Genomic DNA, 19051 nt, shown 5'->3' with positions numbered 1-19051 from the left:
AACAATCAAGGCCCAAGCTTTAACTGACTTTGTTGCAGAATGCACCTTCAGCACTACAATCCCTGAATCAATCGAGCCTGAGTACAGAGGAGAAGCATCAACCAGTGCGGCACCTCCCCTAGTTAAAGCAACGCCGACCTGGGATGAGGAGCCCTGGATCCTCCATGTGGATGGCTCGTCAAATCAGCAAGGCAGCAAAGCAGGTATCATTCTGTATGGGCCAAGCAGGGTGAAGCTAGAATATGTGCTTTGCTTCAAGTACATCACGTCCAAAAATGAGGCAGAGTATGAGGCTTTAATAGCCGGGCTTGCCCTAGCGAACGAAGTAAGAGCCAAGCACATCGTCATCTGCAGTGACTCCCAGCTAGTGGTCAACCAAGTAACCGGCAAGTATGAAGTTCGCGAGCCAACCATGGTAGCCTACTTAGCCAAAGCTGAAGGGATGGGATATCCATCACATGGACGTCCAAGTCATGCGGAATGGACTGGGTGAATTTCAAAAATTTCTCCCATCTTTGTAGGAAATCGAATTCCTTATTTTGAAAACATATTTTCCAGGATCAATCTTGAACCATAAACCAGATCAGATTTGAACCAAAAGGAGTAGGAGGGAGGATGTACCTGATACGAAGAAACAATATCTCCCAATGGAAGTGTTCACGCCCAAGGAATGATCCAAAATCTGCTCCCACTAAAGATGGCGCAGTGCAGGATGGAGCAGAATCAGCAATGTTCTTTCAAAAGAACTTGACCCTTCGCAAGAATCAACTGGATGGCTTGTGAGTACAGCTCCAACCAATCTTTTCCCAAAAGATTGGAATCAAGATCAGATCTTGATTTATCCCAAGAACTGGAGATCGAGCTAAAGGTAATGGCGGCGGCAAAAAGGAGGCGGCAGGAGAGAATTCGTAGGGTGCAGAAATCTCTCTTCTTGTGATTTTCAGCTCTAAAGAGAATTGAACATCAATCACTAACTCTCTGTGTGTCGCCCCTTTTTTTTCTTTTCCTAATCTTAAAGGGATCAGCTCCTAATCCCATTAGGAGTTGCTAATCCAAATCATATTTGGGTTAGAAGTCCCTTTAAGTGATAAGGGATAACCCTTATCTTATCTGCAAATCAGATCAGCCATCTCCTAATCTAATTAGGAGGTTTCCAGATCTAAATCTCATTTAGATCTTGGACTCTCTAAGTGGATAGGGTCTAGGCTCAATCCTAACAGTTGATCCATCTCAGAATTCGCCCCCTTTTAATTGACTGATCAAATCAGCCCAGTTCGAAATGGGCTTAAGGCCCATTTAAGGTTATGTACTCCCTTAACCTTCCAAACTACTGCCCAGTTGGGCTTCCTTGTATGGCGCGGGACCCAAACATTGATCTACACATCAGCCACATGGGTTCGGCCTAGCCTTTGTTACAAGGCCTGGCTGAATACATTGTTAAAGACAGTGCACCCCCTGAAAACCCATCTTATGGCCTCTATGGGCCCAACAATTACCCTAAGTGGTCCCTGGGCCAAGCCACCTTGTAACACCCAAGGACTGTGGACAGATGCAAGATTAGCCCATTAGGTATTATCCTCAATGGTCTTACACTTAACCTCTCAGACCATAATGATCAAACACTGCCTGACAAGAGAGGACCTCTCCCTCGGCTGCAAGGAACAGTGTTGCACTCTTAGCTTATATGGATCCCAGGAATTAAAACATTTTGCAAACCATTTCGAAACCATAACATATATATATCTTTATATAAATATATTTTGCAAAACAAATCTCAACGATTGAAATCGGCTGCCGGCAGTCTTGGTTTCCATTAGTGAGAGTTTATCCCCGATCATTACCTTTGTCTGACAAAGGGGCTGATCCTGTCACTATGATCACCCACTCAGATGAATTCTCAGACAGTCCCAACATACCCAGGTTTTGACCCCCGCTAAGGATCTCACTGATTGGTATATCAAAGATAGCCCAATCCGACACCTAGTGCAGTATCATAATCGAGTCTAGGGGTCGGGTGTAACTTTCCAATTTTGCCTATAAATCTCCAAGGTTCAGGGCAATACTGGAAATCTGGTCTAGTTCAAAGGTTCTATTAATCCTACACAGTATGTGCCTAGGGTCTCACCCTGGCAATTGAGACAGGCCACCCGAACCGACTTGGTGGCACCACAATGTTAGCCTTGTTAGGATAGGTCTCCCCAGACCGATCCACTGGTTGTGAACGTTCTAAACTAACATGTGTCTCATTAAGTGTCCATTTTAAGGGTATTACACAGAAACATACCAAGGGAACATGAATCAAATATGCACTTTTATTCATTTATAATAAACTCATAAAGTACATTATTCTGATTGAAGCTAAGGGCGTACAAAACTGTCTAACAGCTCCCACTTGCACTTAGGTCCAATCAGGTACTAGCCGGAGTCCCATGCTTTCCACGTGTTTCTCAAACACTTTCTGTGATAGTGGCTTTGTCTATGGGTCTGCTACATTTTCCGCTAACGCTACCTTCTGAATCAGGATGTCCCCTCTACCAACAATCACCCGCAATACGTGGTACTTCCTCTCGATGTGCTTTGACTTCGAGTGGGCTCGTGGATCCTTAGCCTGAGCAATGGCTCCATTGTTGTCACACAACAATGGGATGGGTGATGTGCTGGACGGAACTACTCCTAATTCATGAACGAACTTCTTCATCAACATGGCTTCCTTGGCAGCTTCACTTGCAGCAATGTTTTCGGCCTCGGTTGTGGAGTCTACTGTGGACCCCTGTTTGCTGCTTTTCCAACAAACAGCACACGATCCTATCGTGAAAACATATCCAGATGTAGACTTTCTATCATCCGGATCCGACTGGAAATCCGCATCTGTATACCCTTGGATCTGTAGTGAATTACCATCGAATACTAGACAAAACTCTTTTGTCCTTCGAAGGTACTTAAGTATGCATTTCATAGCAGTCCAATGCTCTTGCCCTGTGTTGGCCTGGAATCTGCTTACTACACTCACTGCCTGAGCTATGTCAGGACGAGTGCACAACATGGCATACATGATGCTCCCTACGGCTGAGGCATAGGGAACGTCTTTCATGCCATCAATCTCCTCAGAAGTCTTGGGAGACATCTTCTTGGAGAGAGTGACTCCGTGCCTGAAAGGAACATTTCTTTTCTTGGAGTTTTCCATGCTATATCTTTTGACTATTTTGTCAATGTAAGCAGATTGGGATAATCCTATTATCCGCTTTGATCTATCTCTATAGAGTCGAAGACCCAGCATATAGGAGGCTTCTCCAAGATCTTTCATGGAGAATTGCTGTGAAAGTCATACTTTCACTGTAGTTAACATTCCTACATCATTCCCAATGAGTAGAATGTCATCTACATACAGAACCAAGAACGTAACCTTGTCACCACTGGCCTTCCTGTAAACACAAGGTTCATCCGGATTCTGCTCGAAGTCAAACGGTTTGACAGCAGAGTCAAAATGGATGTTCCAACTTCTAGAAGCTTGCTTGAGTCCATATATGGATCTATTCAACTTACAGACCATGTGTTCCTGACCTGCAGCTACAAAACCTTGCAGTTGTTGCATATATATATCTTCAGCAAGATCTTCATTCAGGAACGTAGTTTTGACATCCATCTGCCAAATCTCATAGTCATAGTAAGCTGCTACAGCTAGCAGGATCCCAATGGATTTAAGCATGGCCTCAGGCGAAAATGTCTCCTCATAATCGATGCCCTCTTTCTGAGTATACCCTTTCGCCACCAGACGAGCTTTGAAGGTCTCAACCCTACCATCGGGGCCCTTCTTCCTCTTGTAAATCCATTTGCAACCGATTGCTTTTACCCCGGAGGGTGGATCTACTAGAGTCCAGACTCCATTGGTCTCCATTGAGTCCATCTCTGCTCTCATGGCCTCCACCCACTTCTGGGAATCTATGTCCAACATAGCTTCCGCGTAAGTCACGGGATCCTCCTCACTAGTCAAGGTTTCCACCAAGTAACTATCCTGGTCATAACCATAATGGACTGGTGGCCTGGATACCCGAGTGGATCTTCTAGGTTGGTCACTACCTGGAACTTGTAGGACATCTCCCACTGCTCCTGAGCTCTCCTCATCAAGAACAACTTCCTAACGATGGGTGTTCAGGATTAATCGGTTTCCAAGAATTGTGCATTTCGACTGCAGAACACTTTCTGCTCACTTGGGTCATAGAATAGGTAACCTACAGAGCCCTTTGGGTAGCCTACGAATAGGCAATGGCTGGTCTTGGATTCCAATTTGTCTGCACTCGTTCTTTTAACGTGTGCTGGACAACCCCAAATCTTCAAGTGTCTGACACTTTGTTTCTTTCCAGTCCAAAGTTCATATGGAGTATTCAGAACCGATTTGGTTGGAACCCGATTCAGCACGTAAATTGCAGTTTCTAATGCGTAACCCCGAAAGGATGTGGGTAACTCTGAATGGGTGAGAAGTGACCGGACCATATCCAATAAGGTCCTATTCCTCCTCTCTGAAACACCGTTAAGTTGTGGTGTAGCAGAAGGAGCCAATTGTGATACTATCCCATTGCCCTTTAAGTAGTCCCTGAATTCATCAGAGAGATACTCACCACCTCGATCTGATCGAAGGGCTTTAATTTCTCTCCCCAACTATTTCTTGACCTCTTGTCTGAACTCTTTGAACTTTTCAAAGGATTCAGACTTGTGTCTCATTAGGTACACATAACCATATCGTGAAAAATCATCAGTGAATGTAATGAAATACACGTGTTGGTTATGGGTCCTAACACTCAGGGGACCACATACATCAGTATGTATAAGGTCAAGCGTGCCTGTACATCTTTCAGGCTTACCGTTAAATGGCCTCTTTATCATCTTACCCTAAAGGCAATGCTCACAAGTGGGAAGATCTTCTACAGTTAGAAAATCCAAAGGACCATCCTTTACCAGTCTTGTGATTCGGTCAATACCAATATGACCAAGTCGGTAATGCCACAGGCACGTGGGATTAACTGTATCACGTGCTCTTTTCTTGGGGATTTCGGCCGACGTAGTTTCGGCTATGTTAGTTTCTAGAGAAGGATGTAGAACATAGAGACCGTTCTCCAGTTCCCCATATGCGATGAATTTATTATTTCTTTTAATAGTAATCGTATTTCTGAAGAAGACAGATTATCCATCCGCACACAGTTTTGAGATAGAAATCAAATTTGTTCTTAGATTTTGCACAAAAAGACAATCTTTAAGTATAGTATTTCCTTCTCTAAATTTTAATTCTATGGTGCCTATTGCCATAGCTGCAACACTTGCAGAAGTCCCCAAGTAGAGCATCACTTCTCCATCATTCAGCCTTCTGCTTACTTTGAACCCCTACAGTGAGTTACACGCATGAGTTGAAGCCCCAGAGTCAACACACCAGGACGCAGAAGCCACTAATAAGTTAGTTTCTATGACACAAGATTCGAAATTACCTTTCTTGGATTCCAGGTATTGAGGACAGTTCCTCTTCTAGTGGCCGGTTTGTTTGTAGAAGTGACATGCATCTACTGTCCTATCCTTCTTCTGCTTCTTGGGCTTGGTAGTCTTCTTCTAAGGCTTCTTTGTCTTCCTCTTTTTCTTGCCCGTTTTGTTAACTTCAACAAGCATCACCACAGGCTCATCCTTCTTAAGTAAGTCCTCAGCCCTTTGCAATATATTGCTCAGCTCTTGGGCGCTGACATTTAGCTTGTTCATATTGTAGTTTAATATGAACCCATTGAAGGAAGAGGGCAAGGAGTTCAGAATGGCATCTACTTGAGTCCCAAGATCTAGCCCGGATCCAAGGGATTCTAGCTCGTTAATGTAACCCATCATCCGAAGACAATGGTCGTGAACTTTTTGCCCCTTGGACATCTGAGCGGTCATGAACATTTTCAAGACCTTCTGTCGAGTAGAACGGTTCTGCTCTTCATACATTGTTTTCAGACTGTCCAATATGTCCTTAGCGAGTTCGATCTGATCGAACTGCCTCTATATTGAGTTGTCCAAAGAAGCAACGACATAGAAGTGGGCTTGGGAGTTTTTATTCTCCCAATCTTGGAATTCTCTCCTACGGGCTTCAGAAGCCCTATCACCCGGACGTTCCGGGGCAGAAGACTTGACTACCTTATCCAATTTTTCAGATGTTAAAACCAGCATTAGGTTAGGGTACCAATCGGCATAGTTTGGGCCTTTAAGCTTGTTGTCGTCAAGAAGCTTTGCAAATTGTCCGTTTGCCATTTTCTGATAAACCAGCAAATATCACTCCACAACCTTATTTGATTCATGTTCATTACATAGATATGGATTTTAATCTATGTTCCATTTCCATTTATTCATCTCTGAGATTTCCCTCCTTTCTCAGTGACGGAGACTACGGGTTGTCTCTGGAAATGTGGGAAATCACATAGGGTGCATGGAGCCAACTGTTTCAGCTGCATAACCCCACCACCTTTCTATGAAGGATCATATCCACTCATCACATGAGCTTTCCCTTTGGCCTCTGTCAGACAAGTTTCAGAGCCGTTTTCAGGTAAACCTTTCTGTCCAATGAGTGCTTACCCATCATGTTCGTGAACGCCAAGGTACCGTGAGAGAGTTCCCATTTTCTAGTGAAGCCTCTCCCACATCGGTCTATGACGCCCCTATCATCTTATGAAACACTCAGACAAGACCAACAGCAAATGGATAGCCCATTTTCTGGTGCGTTTCCTCATTATTGAATGACCCATCCTCATGCTAATGATGGAAGGCCTTTAGAGAGTTCATCATATGAATCTCCCTATCACATGCACTCATATTAGCTGGAGGGAACAGTTAATTGCGCCCTAGTTCTTATTTTAGGTCCAACCAAAGTGGCTCCACTGACTTTCATAAAGCTAGATTTCGGTGGGCCTAAATCGGCTAGGGTTCCGCACGTAACCTCTTCAGGAGGTGTGGGGCCCACCATTGAGAAAAGGTCATCCAATGACCAGGAGGGACACCATGGCAATGATTTGCATTCAGCCATGGTGTGCGCAAGAGCCACTATCAAATCTGCATGGGCCAAGCACTTATGGCCCATGAACGTAGCACATCACACATCCATACATCACATGCAGGGAGGAATTGATCCAATCAATTAATTGTCTGTAAAAGCCCATTTGAAGCCCATTTTAATCCATAATATTATCAATTAATATCATCTAGGTATATGGGCTGAATCAGGGTTACCTAGTTCGGCCCATATAGCTTGTTCTTTTGAAGTGGGCTTTTGGCAGTTTTAACAATTTAAAATTGGGCCTTATAGGTTGGGCCGAATTAAACATCCAATTAATTATCAATCCCTAGGCCCATTAAACAAAAGTTAGGGCTGATATATAGCCTTAATCGAACCCCATATTTGGTCCAAACAATTTGAACCAATCTTGGTTCGAATGGGTCTAGGGTTTGATTTTTAATTAAATCTTTAATTCAAGAAAATAATCTGAAATTAAAGAACTGATAAAAGAAAACAAGAATCAGTCAATCCAGGGCTGTTCGCACAATCCATCCTGCAAAACAGAGGTTAGATCACAGTTTGCAGTTTCACAAACTGCAAATCGTAGATTGTAGTTTTCCCATCTGCGAAATCTCCTTCTCTCCGAAATCTTCTTTTTTGCGCCGCCATCTTCGATCCAAAATAAAATAAATAGAAATCCTATTTCTATTAATAATTACATCAGATCGAATACCTAATACATTGTGTCAAAAAAAAAAGATTATTTACAGACCAAATGTAATGAATAAATCAAGAAACTGCAAATCTTGCAGGTTCCCTGCGCAAATCAAGAACTCGATCTCCTCTTGTACGAACAGCCCATAAATCAATAAAATCATAAAGAACTATTCTAAACAAAAATCAGATTTATATAAAATTAATTTCAGATTATTTGCCCATTAATTTTGGGAACAAATTTCCCAAAACCTATATCTGCGCAAATCGGGTAGAACACCTTCTGCCCATTTGCGTAGGTTCAGATCTGAAACAAAATGGTTCAAGATTTGAACCATGGCTCTGATACCACTGAAGGGATGGGATATCCATCACATGGACGTCCAAGTCTTGCGGAATGGACTGGGCGAATTTCAAAAATTTCTCCCATCTTTGTAGGGAATCGAATTCCCTATTTTGAAAACATATTTTCAAGGATCAATCTTGAACCATAAACCAGATCAGATCTGAACCAAAAGGAGTAGGAGGGAGGATGTACCTGATACGAAGAAACAATATCTCCCAATGGAGGTGTTCACGCTCAAGGAAGGATCCAAAATCTGCTCCCACTGAAGATGGTGCAGTGCAGGATGGAGCAGAATCAGCAATGTTCTTCCAAAAGAACTTGACCCTTCGCAAGGATCAACTGGATGGCTTGTGAGTACAGCTCCAACCAATCTTTTCCCAAAAGATTGGAATCAAGATCAGATCTTGATTTCTCCCAAGAACTGGAGATCGAACTAAAGGTAATGGCGGTAGCAAAAAGGAGGCGGCAGGAGAGAATTCGTAGGGTGCAGAAATCTCTCTTCTTGTGATTTTCAGCTCTAAAGAGAATTGAACATCAATCACTAACTCTCTGTGTGTCGCCCCTTTTTTTTCTTTTCCTAATCTTAAAGGGATCAACTCCTAATCTCATTAGGAGTTGCTAATCCAAATCATATTTGGGTTAGAAGTCCCTTTAAGCGATAAGGGATAACTCTTATCTTATCTGCAGATCAGATCAGCCATCTCCTAATCTAATTAGGAGGTTTCTAGATCTAAATCTCATTTAGATCTTGGACTCTCTAAGTGGATAGGGTCTAGGCCCAATCCTAACAGCTGATCCATCTCAGAATTCGCCCCCTTTTAATTGACTGATCAAATCAGCCTAGTTCGAAATGGGCTTAAGGCCCATTTAAGTTTATGTACTCCCTTAGCCTTCCAAACTGCTGCCCAGTTAGGCTTCCTTGTATGGCGTGGGACCCAAACATTGATCTACACATCAGCCACATAGGTTCGGCCCAACCTTTGTTACAAGGCCTGGCCGAATACACTATTAAAGACAGTGCACCCCCTAAAAACCCATCTTATGGGCTCTATGGGCCCAACACTTACCCTAAGTGGTCCCTGGGCCAAGTCACCATGTAACACCCAGGGACTGTGGGCAGATGCAAGATTAGCCCATCAGGTATTATCCTCAATGGTCTTACACTTAACCTCTCAGCCCATAATGATCAAACACTGCCTGACAAGAGAGGACCTCTCCCTCGGCTGGAAGGAACAGTGTTGCACTCTCAGCTTATATGGATCCCGGGAATTCAAACCTTTTGCAAACCATTTCGAAACCATAACATATATATATATATATATATATCTTTATATAAATATATTTTGCAAAACAAATCTCAACGATTGAAATCGGCTGCCGGCAGTCTTGGTTTCCATTAGCGAGAGTGCATCCCCGATCATTACCTTTGTCCGACTAAGGGGCTGATCCTATCACTATGATCACCCACTTAGATGAATTCTCAGACAGTCCCAACATACCCAGGTTTTGACCCCCGCTAAGGATCTCACTGATTGGTATATCAAAGATAGCCCAATCCGACACCTAGTGCAGTATCATAATCGAGTCTAGGGGTCGGGTGTAACTTTCCAATTTTGCTCATCAATCTCTAAGGTCCAGGGCAATACTGGAAATCTGGTCCGGTTCAAAGGTTCTATTAATCCTACACAGTATGTGCCTAGGGTCTCACCCTGGCAGCTGAGATAGGCCACCCCAACCGACTTGGTGGCACCACAGTGTCAGCTTTGTCCGGATAGGTCTCCCCAGACCGATCCACTGGCTGTGAACGTTCTAAACTAACACGAGTCTCATTAAGTGTCCAGTTTAAGGGTATTACACAGAAACATACCAATGGAACATGAATCAAATATGCACTTTTATTCATTTACAATAAACTCATAAAGTAGATCATTCTGATTGAAGCTAAGGGCATACAAAACTGTCTAATTAAAGCCAGAGAGGCTTTGCACAATTTCCAATCATACTTCATCAAGCAGATCCCAAGGTCCGAGAACGCTGAGGCCGATGCCTTGTCCTGGTTAGCCAGCACAAGTAACAACACCATGAGGACTGTGTACATAGAGAACTTGCCTCGGCCTAGCATTCTCGAGGGGGCAGAGGAGGTCGCTCCTGTTGCACAAGCAGAGCCGAGCTGGATTGACCCACTCATGAGCTACCTACTCTATGGGACCCTCCCTGCAGATCGTAACACAGCTAGAAGGGTTGAGCGACAACTAGCCAAGTACGTCATAATAGACGGACAACTGTACCGAAGATCCTACACACTCCACTACCTATGCTGCTTGCCTCCCTCAGAAGCCGAGCTTGTTCTCCGCGACACTCATGAAGGTCTGTGTGGTGAACACTTGGGGGATAGGGCTCTTGCCCAGAAAGTGCTACGATAGGGTTACTACTGGCCAACGGTGAAGGCAGATGCGCTTGAACTCGTCAAGAGATGCGACAAATCTCAAAGGCACGCCAATGTCCACTACCAGCCCGTTGCCGACCTAAAGTACCTCACCAGACCATGGCCCTTCGCGTAGTGGGGAATCGACATCCTTGGACCATTCCCTCCAGTGACAGGACAGAGGAGTTTCCTAGTGGTAGTAGTGGACTACTTCACGAAGTGGGTGGAGGCCGAACCACTTGTGACGATCACAACACGAAGCGTGCAAAACTTCTTTTGGAGGAGCATAGTGTGCCGCTTCGGACTGCCTCGAGTACTTATCTCTGATAACGGAAAACAATTTAAAGACATCAAGTTTTAGAATTGGTGCAACCAAATGGGGATACAGCAGAATTTCACCTCGGTGGCACACCCCCAGGTGAATGGTCAAGCAGAAGTCATGAATAGAGCCATCCTCCGCGGACTGAAAGCACGCCCGAGCTAAAGGACTATGGGTAGACGAACTGCTCAGTATACTGTGGGCTTACCGAACTACTGTGAAGACCGCCACGGGTGAAACCCCCTTCAACCTCACCTACGGCATGGAGGCAGTGATCCCAGCCGAGATCGAGGTGCCCACGCTATGCCTGGAGGCATAAGACGAAGAGGCAAACGATGATGAGCTACACACCAACCTTGACCTAGTTGAAAAGGTACGGGACCTCGCATACATCCGGACCGCGGCCTATCAACATAGAGTAGCTCAGTACTACAACGCCAAAGTCAAAAAGCGGAACTTCCGCATTGGAGACCTGGTGCTTCGTAAAATCATGGTGCCTAAGCTCGGTGTTGGTAAGCTCGGACCGAATTGGGAAGGACCCTATTGAGTAAAGCGGGTGTTCCGGAAAGGTACGTACGAGCTTGAAACCTTAGAATGGAAACAGGTGCCTTGGGCATGGAACATCAGCAACCTAAGGCGGTATTATCTGTAATCATCTAACTGGAGAGCGGACTATAAGTCACTCCCAAAAGTCTAAGGACTAAAAGTTCCGAGATGGTAAAAGACCTCGGCATTGTATAAGCCCCAGTCGCCTCTTCGGCATGGGCAAGATCAAGAAGGGTGGACAATAAGTCACCCCCAAAGCCTAAGGGCTAGAGTATTGGGTTGACGGATTCATCACCATATAAGTCACAGTCGCCTCCTCGGCATGGGCGACCTAGTCCCAATCGCCTCCTTGGCATGGGCACATAAGCCCTATTCGCCTCTTCGGCATAGGCAAAATACCTCTAAATGCCTAAGGCATAGATGGCTCGGGTGTAAGCCCTACGATGCCTAGCCCACTTCGGCATATAGCAACAGGTTAGACCCGATAGGGACAACCGACATCCAAATGAGTAACACGTGCACAAGTTATTCCTACTAGTAGTCTGGGCAGATAGTTCGGGGTAATCTACACTTAGAAAATTCTTACGGTTGGTTATCCTTACTTATTGTCCAAATTGGTAGCTTGGCAATTCGGGTAACCTATACATTTGCTGCCCGGATTGGAGGCTACTCACACTGAGAATACTTTTACGCAGAGATTAGACAAAAATATGTATTTCATTAACAAAATGATTGTAAGTACAGGAAACTTTCTAAACGACCTGAGCTCAATGATCTCGGGGTGTACATCCAAGATTCAGAGAGAAATAGAAAAGAGGGAAAAAACTCTCAATCTTTCACTCTCACCCAAATCCGACACCCTTTACCCCTTCATCTTAAGACCCGAAGCCGGAACCGATTCCAATACGGAAAAAAAGAAAATTCCCCGAACCCAACCTGTATGCATTTGTGATCGGGGAAAATCCACCCCGTTTGAGGCGGATCAGATCGGTGACCTAGTTTTGTGGGTAAAACTGTCATCCCTAGGTGAAATAGATTTTCAAAGAGAAAGACTTAATTAATTAGAGAGAATGGTGAGATCAGTAGTAAGGGAGGTTCAGGTTTCAGGTTGTCTCAGATCGTGTGAAAGAGGTTTTATACACTTATGATCCCTCGTCTGACAGGCACACGCGTCATCTACCCTCTTTTCCTCTCGGTTCTTGCTTCTCGTTTCACTTTGGAGTCCGGACAGGCAAACAGCCAATCAACGTCATCCCAATGAACCATCAATAGTAGGCCCAATGAAAGTGGGAATGGGCCAATAAATAGGCCCAATAAATCACCTCTATTCACTTCTGTTGTTTGTTTTTCTAAAGAATCGTTATATGTCACCTTGCCATTGTTGTTGAAAGGTACTCCTGTCTTCACTCTGATAGCCACCATTTTGTTGCACTTATGTTGTTTCCTAACCATTCTTTATCTCTCTCTATCAATGGGTCGGAAGTATACGGTTTGGATGAGGTACTAGTCACTATGGTATACCGAAACAATGTAGCAGAATTTCTGATGGGTATTTTTATCGAGAGGGAAAGACCGAACGATGCAGAGAGTGGGACAATGTCAGGGATGTTTATTGATTTCGGAACACTGACAAATACATAAGGGAGAATGACGGTTCAGCCCAGGGTCAGAATTTGTAGGTTCAAAGTACATTTGGGATAGGTGCTAGTTTGGAATTGATGCCAATTCATCTACAGGTATAAGTGCATAGAATGTAGTTTTTTGGCCTTTTGAATGTCTATAGTTCTGTAGTGAAAATCAGAAATCTGCATTGGACTTATCCGTACTTTTCTGAATATATAATTAATGTCTCAGAGCCATTCTCGGCCATTCATCCTAGACGGAGGTCCATACAACAGTTGCCTCTTCCAAACAGAGACATAATGAGCTTATAGACTCCGGTAAAAGTTGCCCATGCAGCCATGGGGAAAGGATGTTGCAGTGAAGAACATGGCAAAAATTACACCTTCTTTGATTCAATATGTGGAGATGAAGTCATCAAAGTAATAAGTGAAAGAGTATAGAACCTATTTCCAACAATTACAGTTTAGTATCCTACACTAATAGCAACGTTTTGATACCATGGCATCGACACTATTCAAATAACTGGGTGTTAAAATGTTAATATAATCAGTTGGGTTTTATTTTGAAAATTTGAAGAATAATGGAGGGTAAATTTGACATTTTACCCTCTAATGTTTTTCTTAGAAGCCTGCTCCACCGAATGGTCAAAACTCCAAAGAACTTGAGCGAGATTTAGGTGGCGTTCGGTAGTTTTTGGTCCCGTTTACAGTAAGATATGGTGTTCTGCTATGTGTGGATATAGTCCCTGTCCATAAAATAGTGGACAGAAACAGGCCCCACTACAATTTATTGTTCACAGTATTTTCCCGTGGATGGTCCACACTATGGTCTGGACAGTTTGTGCAAAGGTTTCAGTGTAACGCACTTGCGTTACATCGGTCCAATTACTCTCATTTTATTTAATTTTTTAATAAATTTTAATATTTTATCAATAAAATAATAATATTTAATGTTAATTCTAGCACAAGTTTGATGGCTCTCCTTTTCAACTCTTTTTTATTATTTAAATATTAATTTTTTAAAATTTATTATCAGTTAAATAACTTTTAAAATATTAATTTTTTTTTAATATTTAAAACAAAATTTTTTAAGTTATTTAAAAAATGCAATTGTTGTCTACATATTGATACCTTTTTTTTCAATTTATTTACCATATAAAATGCAAAAATTAGACATTTATGGTCGACATGGTCGACTGTGTAGATCTCCCATAAAATGTATATGAGATACATGGAATCAAAAAGTATGGTGTGGATTTGTTCACATCACACTTACAGAATGCCACCGTAGGTGTGGGCTGGTCCGGTTCGCACAATCTATCCATAGTTTAGAACAACTATGAACTGTGGTGTAGTATGGACTTATCCCTACCATAGGGTGTGGTGTGGACCAATCCACACCCACCAATTTATCATTAACACTTAGAAGATCCCTTATGCTCCTACCAATTTCAAGCTCCCCTTCCACCTCAGCAAGATTGTCTGCCTCTTCAGAAAGAAGCTCTATATTTGAATTTGAATTTGAATCCAACATTTCCAATGTGGGCCCCACTTCATCAACGTCTCCCTTACCTGCACAAGACACCGACACTAGCTATCTAACATCTCCATCTCTTACTGTGGTGCTGATCGAACTCCCTTAGAAAGTTGGTTAAAAAGTCCTCTCTTTCGTCAATGTCCCGCAACCCACCTCCGGTCCCCTTCCCCTCTCGAGTTAGGATGTATCGACTTCCTTGTTTCTACCTTTACAAAGCCTCCAAGCGAATCCCCTACTTTTGGGAATGTCTTCCAACACCATGCATGCAGGGGAACTCCGAAGCACCTTTGTTATGTTTGTGCCTTTGAATTCTTTGTGGCAACTCGCTTCATGAATCCACTCCTAATTAATTTGAGAAAAACCCAAAGGCAAATTTTCATAATGGTTTGTAGAGGCTCGTAGTCCACCCCACAGCGGCATGGACCTGATCCATATTCATTAACAACTCTTTGAGGGCACAACTCTGTATTTTGGGGCTTAGGATTTTCTGTGAGGGCACAACTCTATATTTCTTCTCCATTGACAACTTCACAGTGGATTTCTATTCCTCCTTTGCCCGTGGAGGTAGGATATAAATTGAATCACATAAATCTATGTATTTTGTGCTTATTTCTCTTTATCTCTATTTTTACTTTTAGTTTGGGTGCCATTCAGATTTGTTTTCTTGAGTTTTTTCACAACAACCTTACCTTTGTTGTGGAATTTTAGTAAGATCTAGAGCTGACTCTTTTGTTTTGGAGCAAAACAAGTGAGTGTGAAGTGTGGCCGCTTCTAAGAGAGATCTAGGGCTTATTCTCGAAAACACTCATGATTCAAAGAGGGGAACAAGGTCGAAATGTTTCAAAACAAAAGAACCACTAAAGAACTGGTGAGTTGAGTTGGTTGATCGGTTAGCTAGTTATGATAAGGAGGAAAGTTTGAAGGAGTCTGACTCCACCCGTACTCTATAATTTAACCTATCATACCTAAGTGTTGATTGAAGTCCAAAAGACATCACCATGAATACTTTTCTCACTACGATGCTCAGATCATTCGATCTTCTTGTAATTTTGTATCTTGTGGGGGATTGTTGGCGGGAGATTCAAATTTACAAGAATCTCTCTCCTCCCTCTCTTGTTTTTGTCCTTTCCTCCCTTGAATGACTCCTTATCCCACATTGCTTGGGAAAGGAGTGGGAGTGGAGTATATTTGTAGTTTTGCTCCCTCTATGGGTAGGGACCCATAGGATGAGAGGACTATAGATATTCCATGCATGTGAGGGGGGTTGGGGGTGCTTTCAAACACACGCACCAAGTCTGGCCGGGGTGGGGGTGCGGGTGCATGTACGTGTATACGGGATGCACTGAATCATTTTGTTTTAAAAATTTTGAAAGGACACATATGTGTCCATTCGGATCTGAGAGCACCCTATAAAAGGAATGCTGGCCAACCCAGTCAACACACACACCATTTTTTGATAGTTTTTCTCTAAGACATCAATCTTCAGTGGTTCGCGGTGGTCTGGGAAGCGAGTGCACGCCTATCAGTGGCCTGTGAGCTGTTTTATCTTGGCGATCGGTTTGCGATCACCAGGCTGCATTATAGGGGGAAAATACGGTTTTAAGGAGAGTGATCAAGTGGCACGACTCAGCCCTCCATCTTCTTACAATTCTCAGTTTCGAGTTCTTGCAATAACTTCAAATCATTGCTCTCTCTTTATTATTTTCACAACATCAGATCAAGTGGCTTAGCTCCCTCAACACAAGTGATGGATGGTAAATAGGGATGACAATATGATCCACCCCAATCGGGGCCCCGCATTTGACCATTGGTAGGGTCATATTCTAATTAGGGACAAGGTGGGGACAATATTTATGTATGTATGTATATGCATATATCAAATTATAATTATAATTAACACATGCCTCTATTGGGGGAACCTAATCAGGTTCAAGTCCAATCCAAGCAATAATTTGAGGTGAGTTACAAGTCTATAAAATTTAAATTTTTATTAATTAATTTTAAAATTGTATAAATGTTATTATTTCTTAATTAAATGATCTTAAAATAATGTAATTAATATTAAAAAAGCAAGTGGTATCTATTTCTCTAAATTCAAATTAAGACTCAATTGGTTTGGGCAAGTTAAAGTTTATATTTGTTCTCTACAATATTCAAGCAACATTTTCAGGTGAATGACCTATTTATGAAATTTATTTTTTTATCAATTAATTTCAAAATTTTATTGATGTAATTATTTTCAAATTTAAATAAAACTTTAAATTAATGTTATTAGAATTTGGGATTGCAAATTGTATTTATTTGCCTAAATTCAAATTGACCTTATGTACTAGTCGGGCAAAGATTGAGGGAAGTGTTTTAATACTCACAATTGTCTTCTACTTGCACCTATTCACATTAACACGCAGTACCCTTTTCAACCAAGGTTCAAAGTATCGACACGTACCGGCTCATATCAGCCAATACGTATCATTCTGGGACCTCCCTGATATTTCCCTATAGTGGGTGTATCGGGTTTCTGACCGGTTCAGGGGGTGGAGGAGCCCTAAACCGCCCCCCTGAACCGGTTTTGAAAAAAATAAAAAAAGAGTAAAAAAACAGTATCAATATCGCCTGCGTATCGATAATTTGAACCTTGTTTTTAACTAATTTACTATCAATCATTTAGCAATCTATATATTCCCCATAAATAGTAGTCTATATATAGTCCATCTTTGTGGCTTCCAAATATTACAAAAAATTAGTTAGCTCTATAATTTCCTTCTTTATTTCTTTTTCCTTTTTTTTTAATGGACTGAAATAATAGTGTTATTATTTTGATCTGTAGGTACCATTTGAAAGATGTTGTTCTTCAAGGTGGAATTCCTTTTAATAAGGCCCATGATATGTCTCTATTTGAATACCTTGAGAAAGATTCTCGATTCAACAAAGTTTTTAATAGAGAAATGTCAGATCATAGTATAAAAGTCATGAAGAAGGTACTTGAGACATACAAAGGCTTTGAAGATCTGAAAGAGGTGGTGGATGTTGGAGGCGGGATTGGAGTCACACTCAACTTAATCACATCTAAGTATCCTCAAATTAAGGGTATTAATTTCGATTTGCCTCATGTTGTTGTAGATGCACCATCTTATCCTGGTATGACTTATCTTTTCCTTTGCATAATTATCATTATTTACTAGGTAGAGAAATTAGCAATATTTCTGCTTCCAATTTTATGGTATTTTAGTAAGGAATTTTAATTCTTTGTCATCAGGTGTGGAACATGTTGCAGGGAATATGTTTGAAAATGTCCCACAAGGAGAAGCCATTTTAATGAAGGCGAGTTACTTTTTTAATTTTTTTTAAATAATTTATTTCTTACAAAGATCATTCATAAAATATTTTAAATGAATTATTATAATGGGACAATATAATTCACAAAGATCATGCATGCTATAATCCGAATTAGTTCCTTGTAACTTATAAATTGTTTATTACAATTCTTGATTTTATATATTATATATAATCAAGAAATATTTTCAATTGTTGTTATTTATTTGTGTTAAAAGAAATTAATTTATCTAGTAAACTGAGTTTTGAATTGTATTTAAAAGGTGCATGAGACCTGAATTAATCCCCCCGTACGTATTATTAATTTAAAAGCTCAATTATATTATTCGTAAAAGAATTTCTTTTCCTTTCTTAAACACTTGTAGTTCGTACTTCATGACTGGAGTGATGAGCAATGCTTGAAGATATTAAAGAACTGCTGGAAAGCTCTTCCAAACTCAGGAAAGATTATTGTTGTGGAATACATTCTTCCGGAGGCTCCAGCAGCTGGGATTAGTGTGTCGCCTGAAGTTGCAGATTCAGTAATGTTATCTCAATGTCCTAGAGGAAAAGAGAGGGCATATGAAGAGTTTGAAGCACTGGCAATGAGCTCTGGATTTTCCAGTTGTGAAAGACTTTGTTGTGCTTATGACATGTGGGTTATGGAGTTCCACAAATAGCAGGGCTTTGTTTGTTTGTTTTGATGAAAAGGTTCGTGTATGGTTGTGACTGTGAGTTAGTTTTATTTGTGTATGGTTGTGATTGTGAGTGAGTTTTATTTGTAAGGGTGGGGACTATTCTATATATCCTAAAGTCTGAATATTTTAACAGGTAGATAATAGCCACGCTAATATTTTCTCTACAACATAATTAGAAATAAATTGAGTCACTAAAAGCGGCTTTCCTGTGTTATCTCTGGCAGGCCGCTACATTCTAATCAAATTTGTTTTGTAATTCCCTGGAAACTCGTCACCAAGGTTTTTAAAATCAATCCGGAGAATGAACCGGTCAGGGGTCCGGTTCTTGGGTCGAACAGTCGACCTATTCTGATAAAAAAGTAAAAAAAAAAATAAAAAATGGTTAAAACTATTCGAATGGTTTGAATAGTTAATCGTCCAAGTGAGCGGTTTGCTGATCAAAATCAACAGTTTTTGAAAAAATCTGATTTTAGGAAAAAATGGAACCGATCATCTGACTGGTTTTCGGTTTTTCCGATCCGACCATCCG

At 41.7% G+C, this 19051-nt stretch overlaps 1 protein-coding gene across 1 annotated transcript in view; it reads left to right on the top strand.

Moving 5' to 3' along the window:
• LOC148803001 (caffeic acid 3-O-methyltransferase-like) overlaps positions 1–18611 on the top strand; it is a 37672-nt gene extending 19061 nt beyond the window's left edge. Inside the window, exons 2-4 of the mRNA XM_088896600.1 lie at positions 17340–17650; positions 17769–17833; positions 18211–18611. Coding sequence (XP_088752726.1) covers positions 17398–17650; positions 17769–17833; positions 18211–18504 — 612 coding nt within the window. The 5' untranslated portion in view covers positions 17340–17397 and the 3' untranslated portion in view covers positions 18505–18611. The remainder of the gene's footprint in view (positions 1–17339; positions 17651–17768; positions 17834–18210) is intronic.
• The last annotated feature ends 440 nt before the right edge of the window (positions 18612–19051 follow it).

This window comes from Nelumbo nucifera, chromosome 1, assembly GCF_055504915.1.
Source record: "Nelumbo nucifera cultivar China Antique chromosome 1, China Antique-T2T, whole genome shotgun sequence".
Classification (NCBI taxonomy): Eukaryota; Viridiplantae; Streptophyta; class Magnoliopsida; order Proteales; family Nelumbonaceae; genus Nelumbo; species Nelumbo nucifera.
Note: the sequence above shows the minus strand (reverse complement) of the source record. Positions and strands in the feature narration are given on the sequence as shown.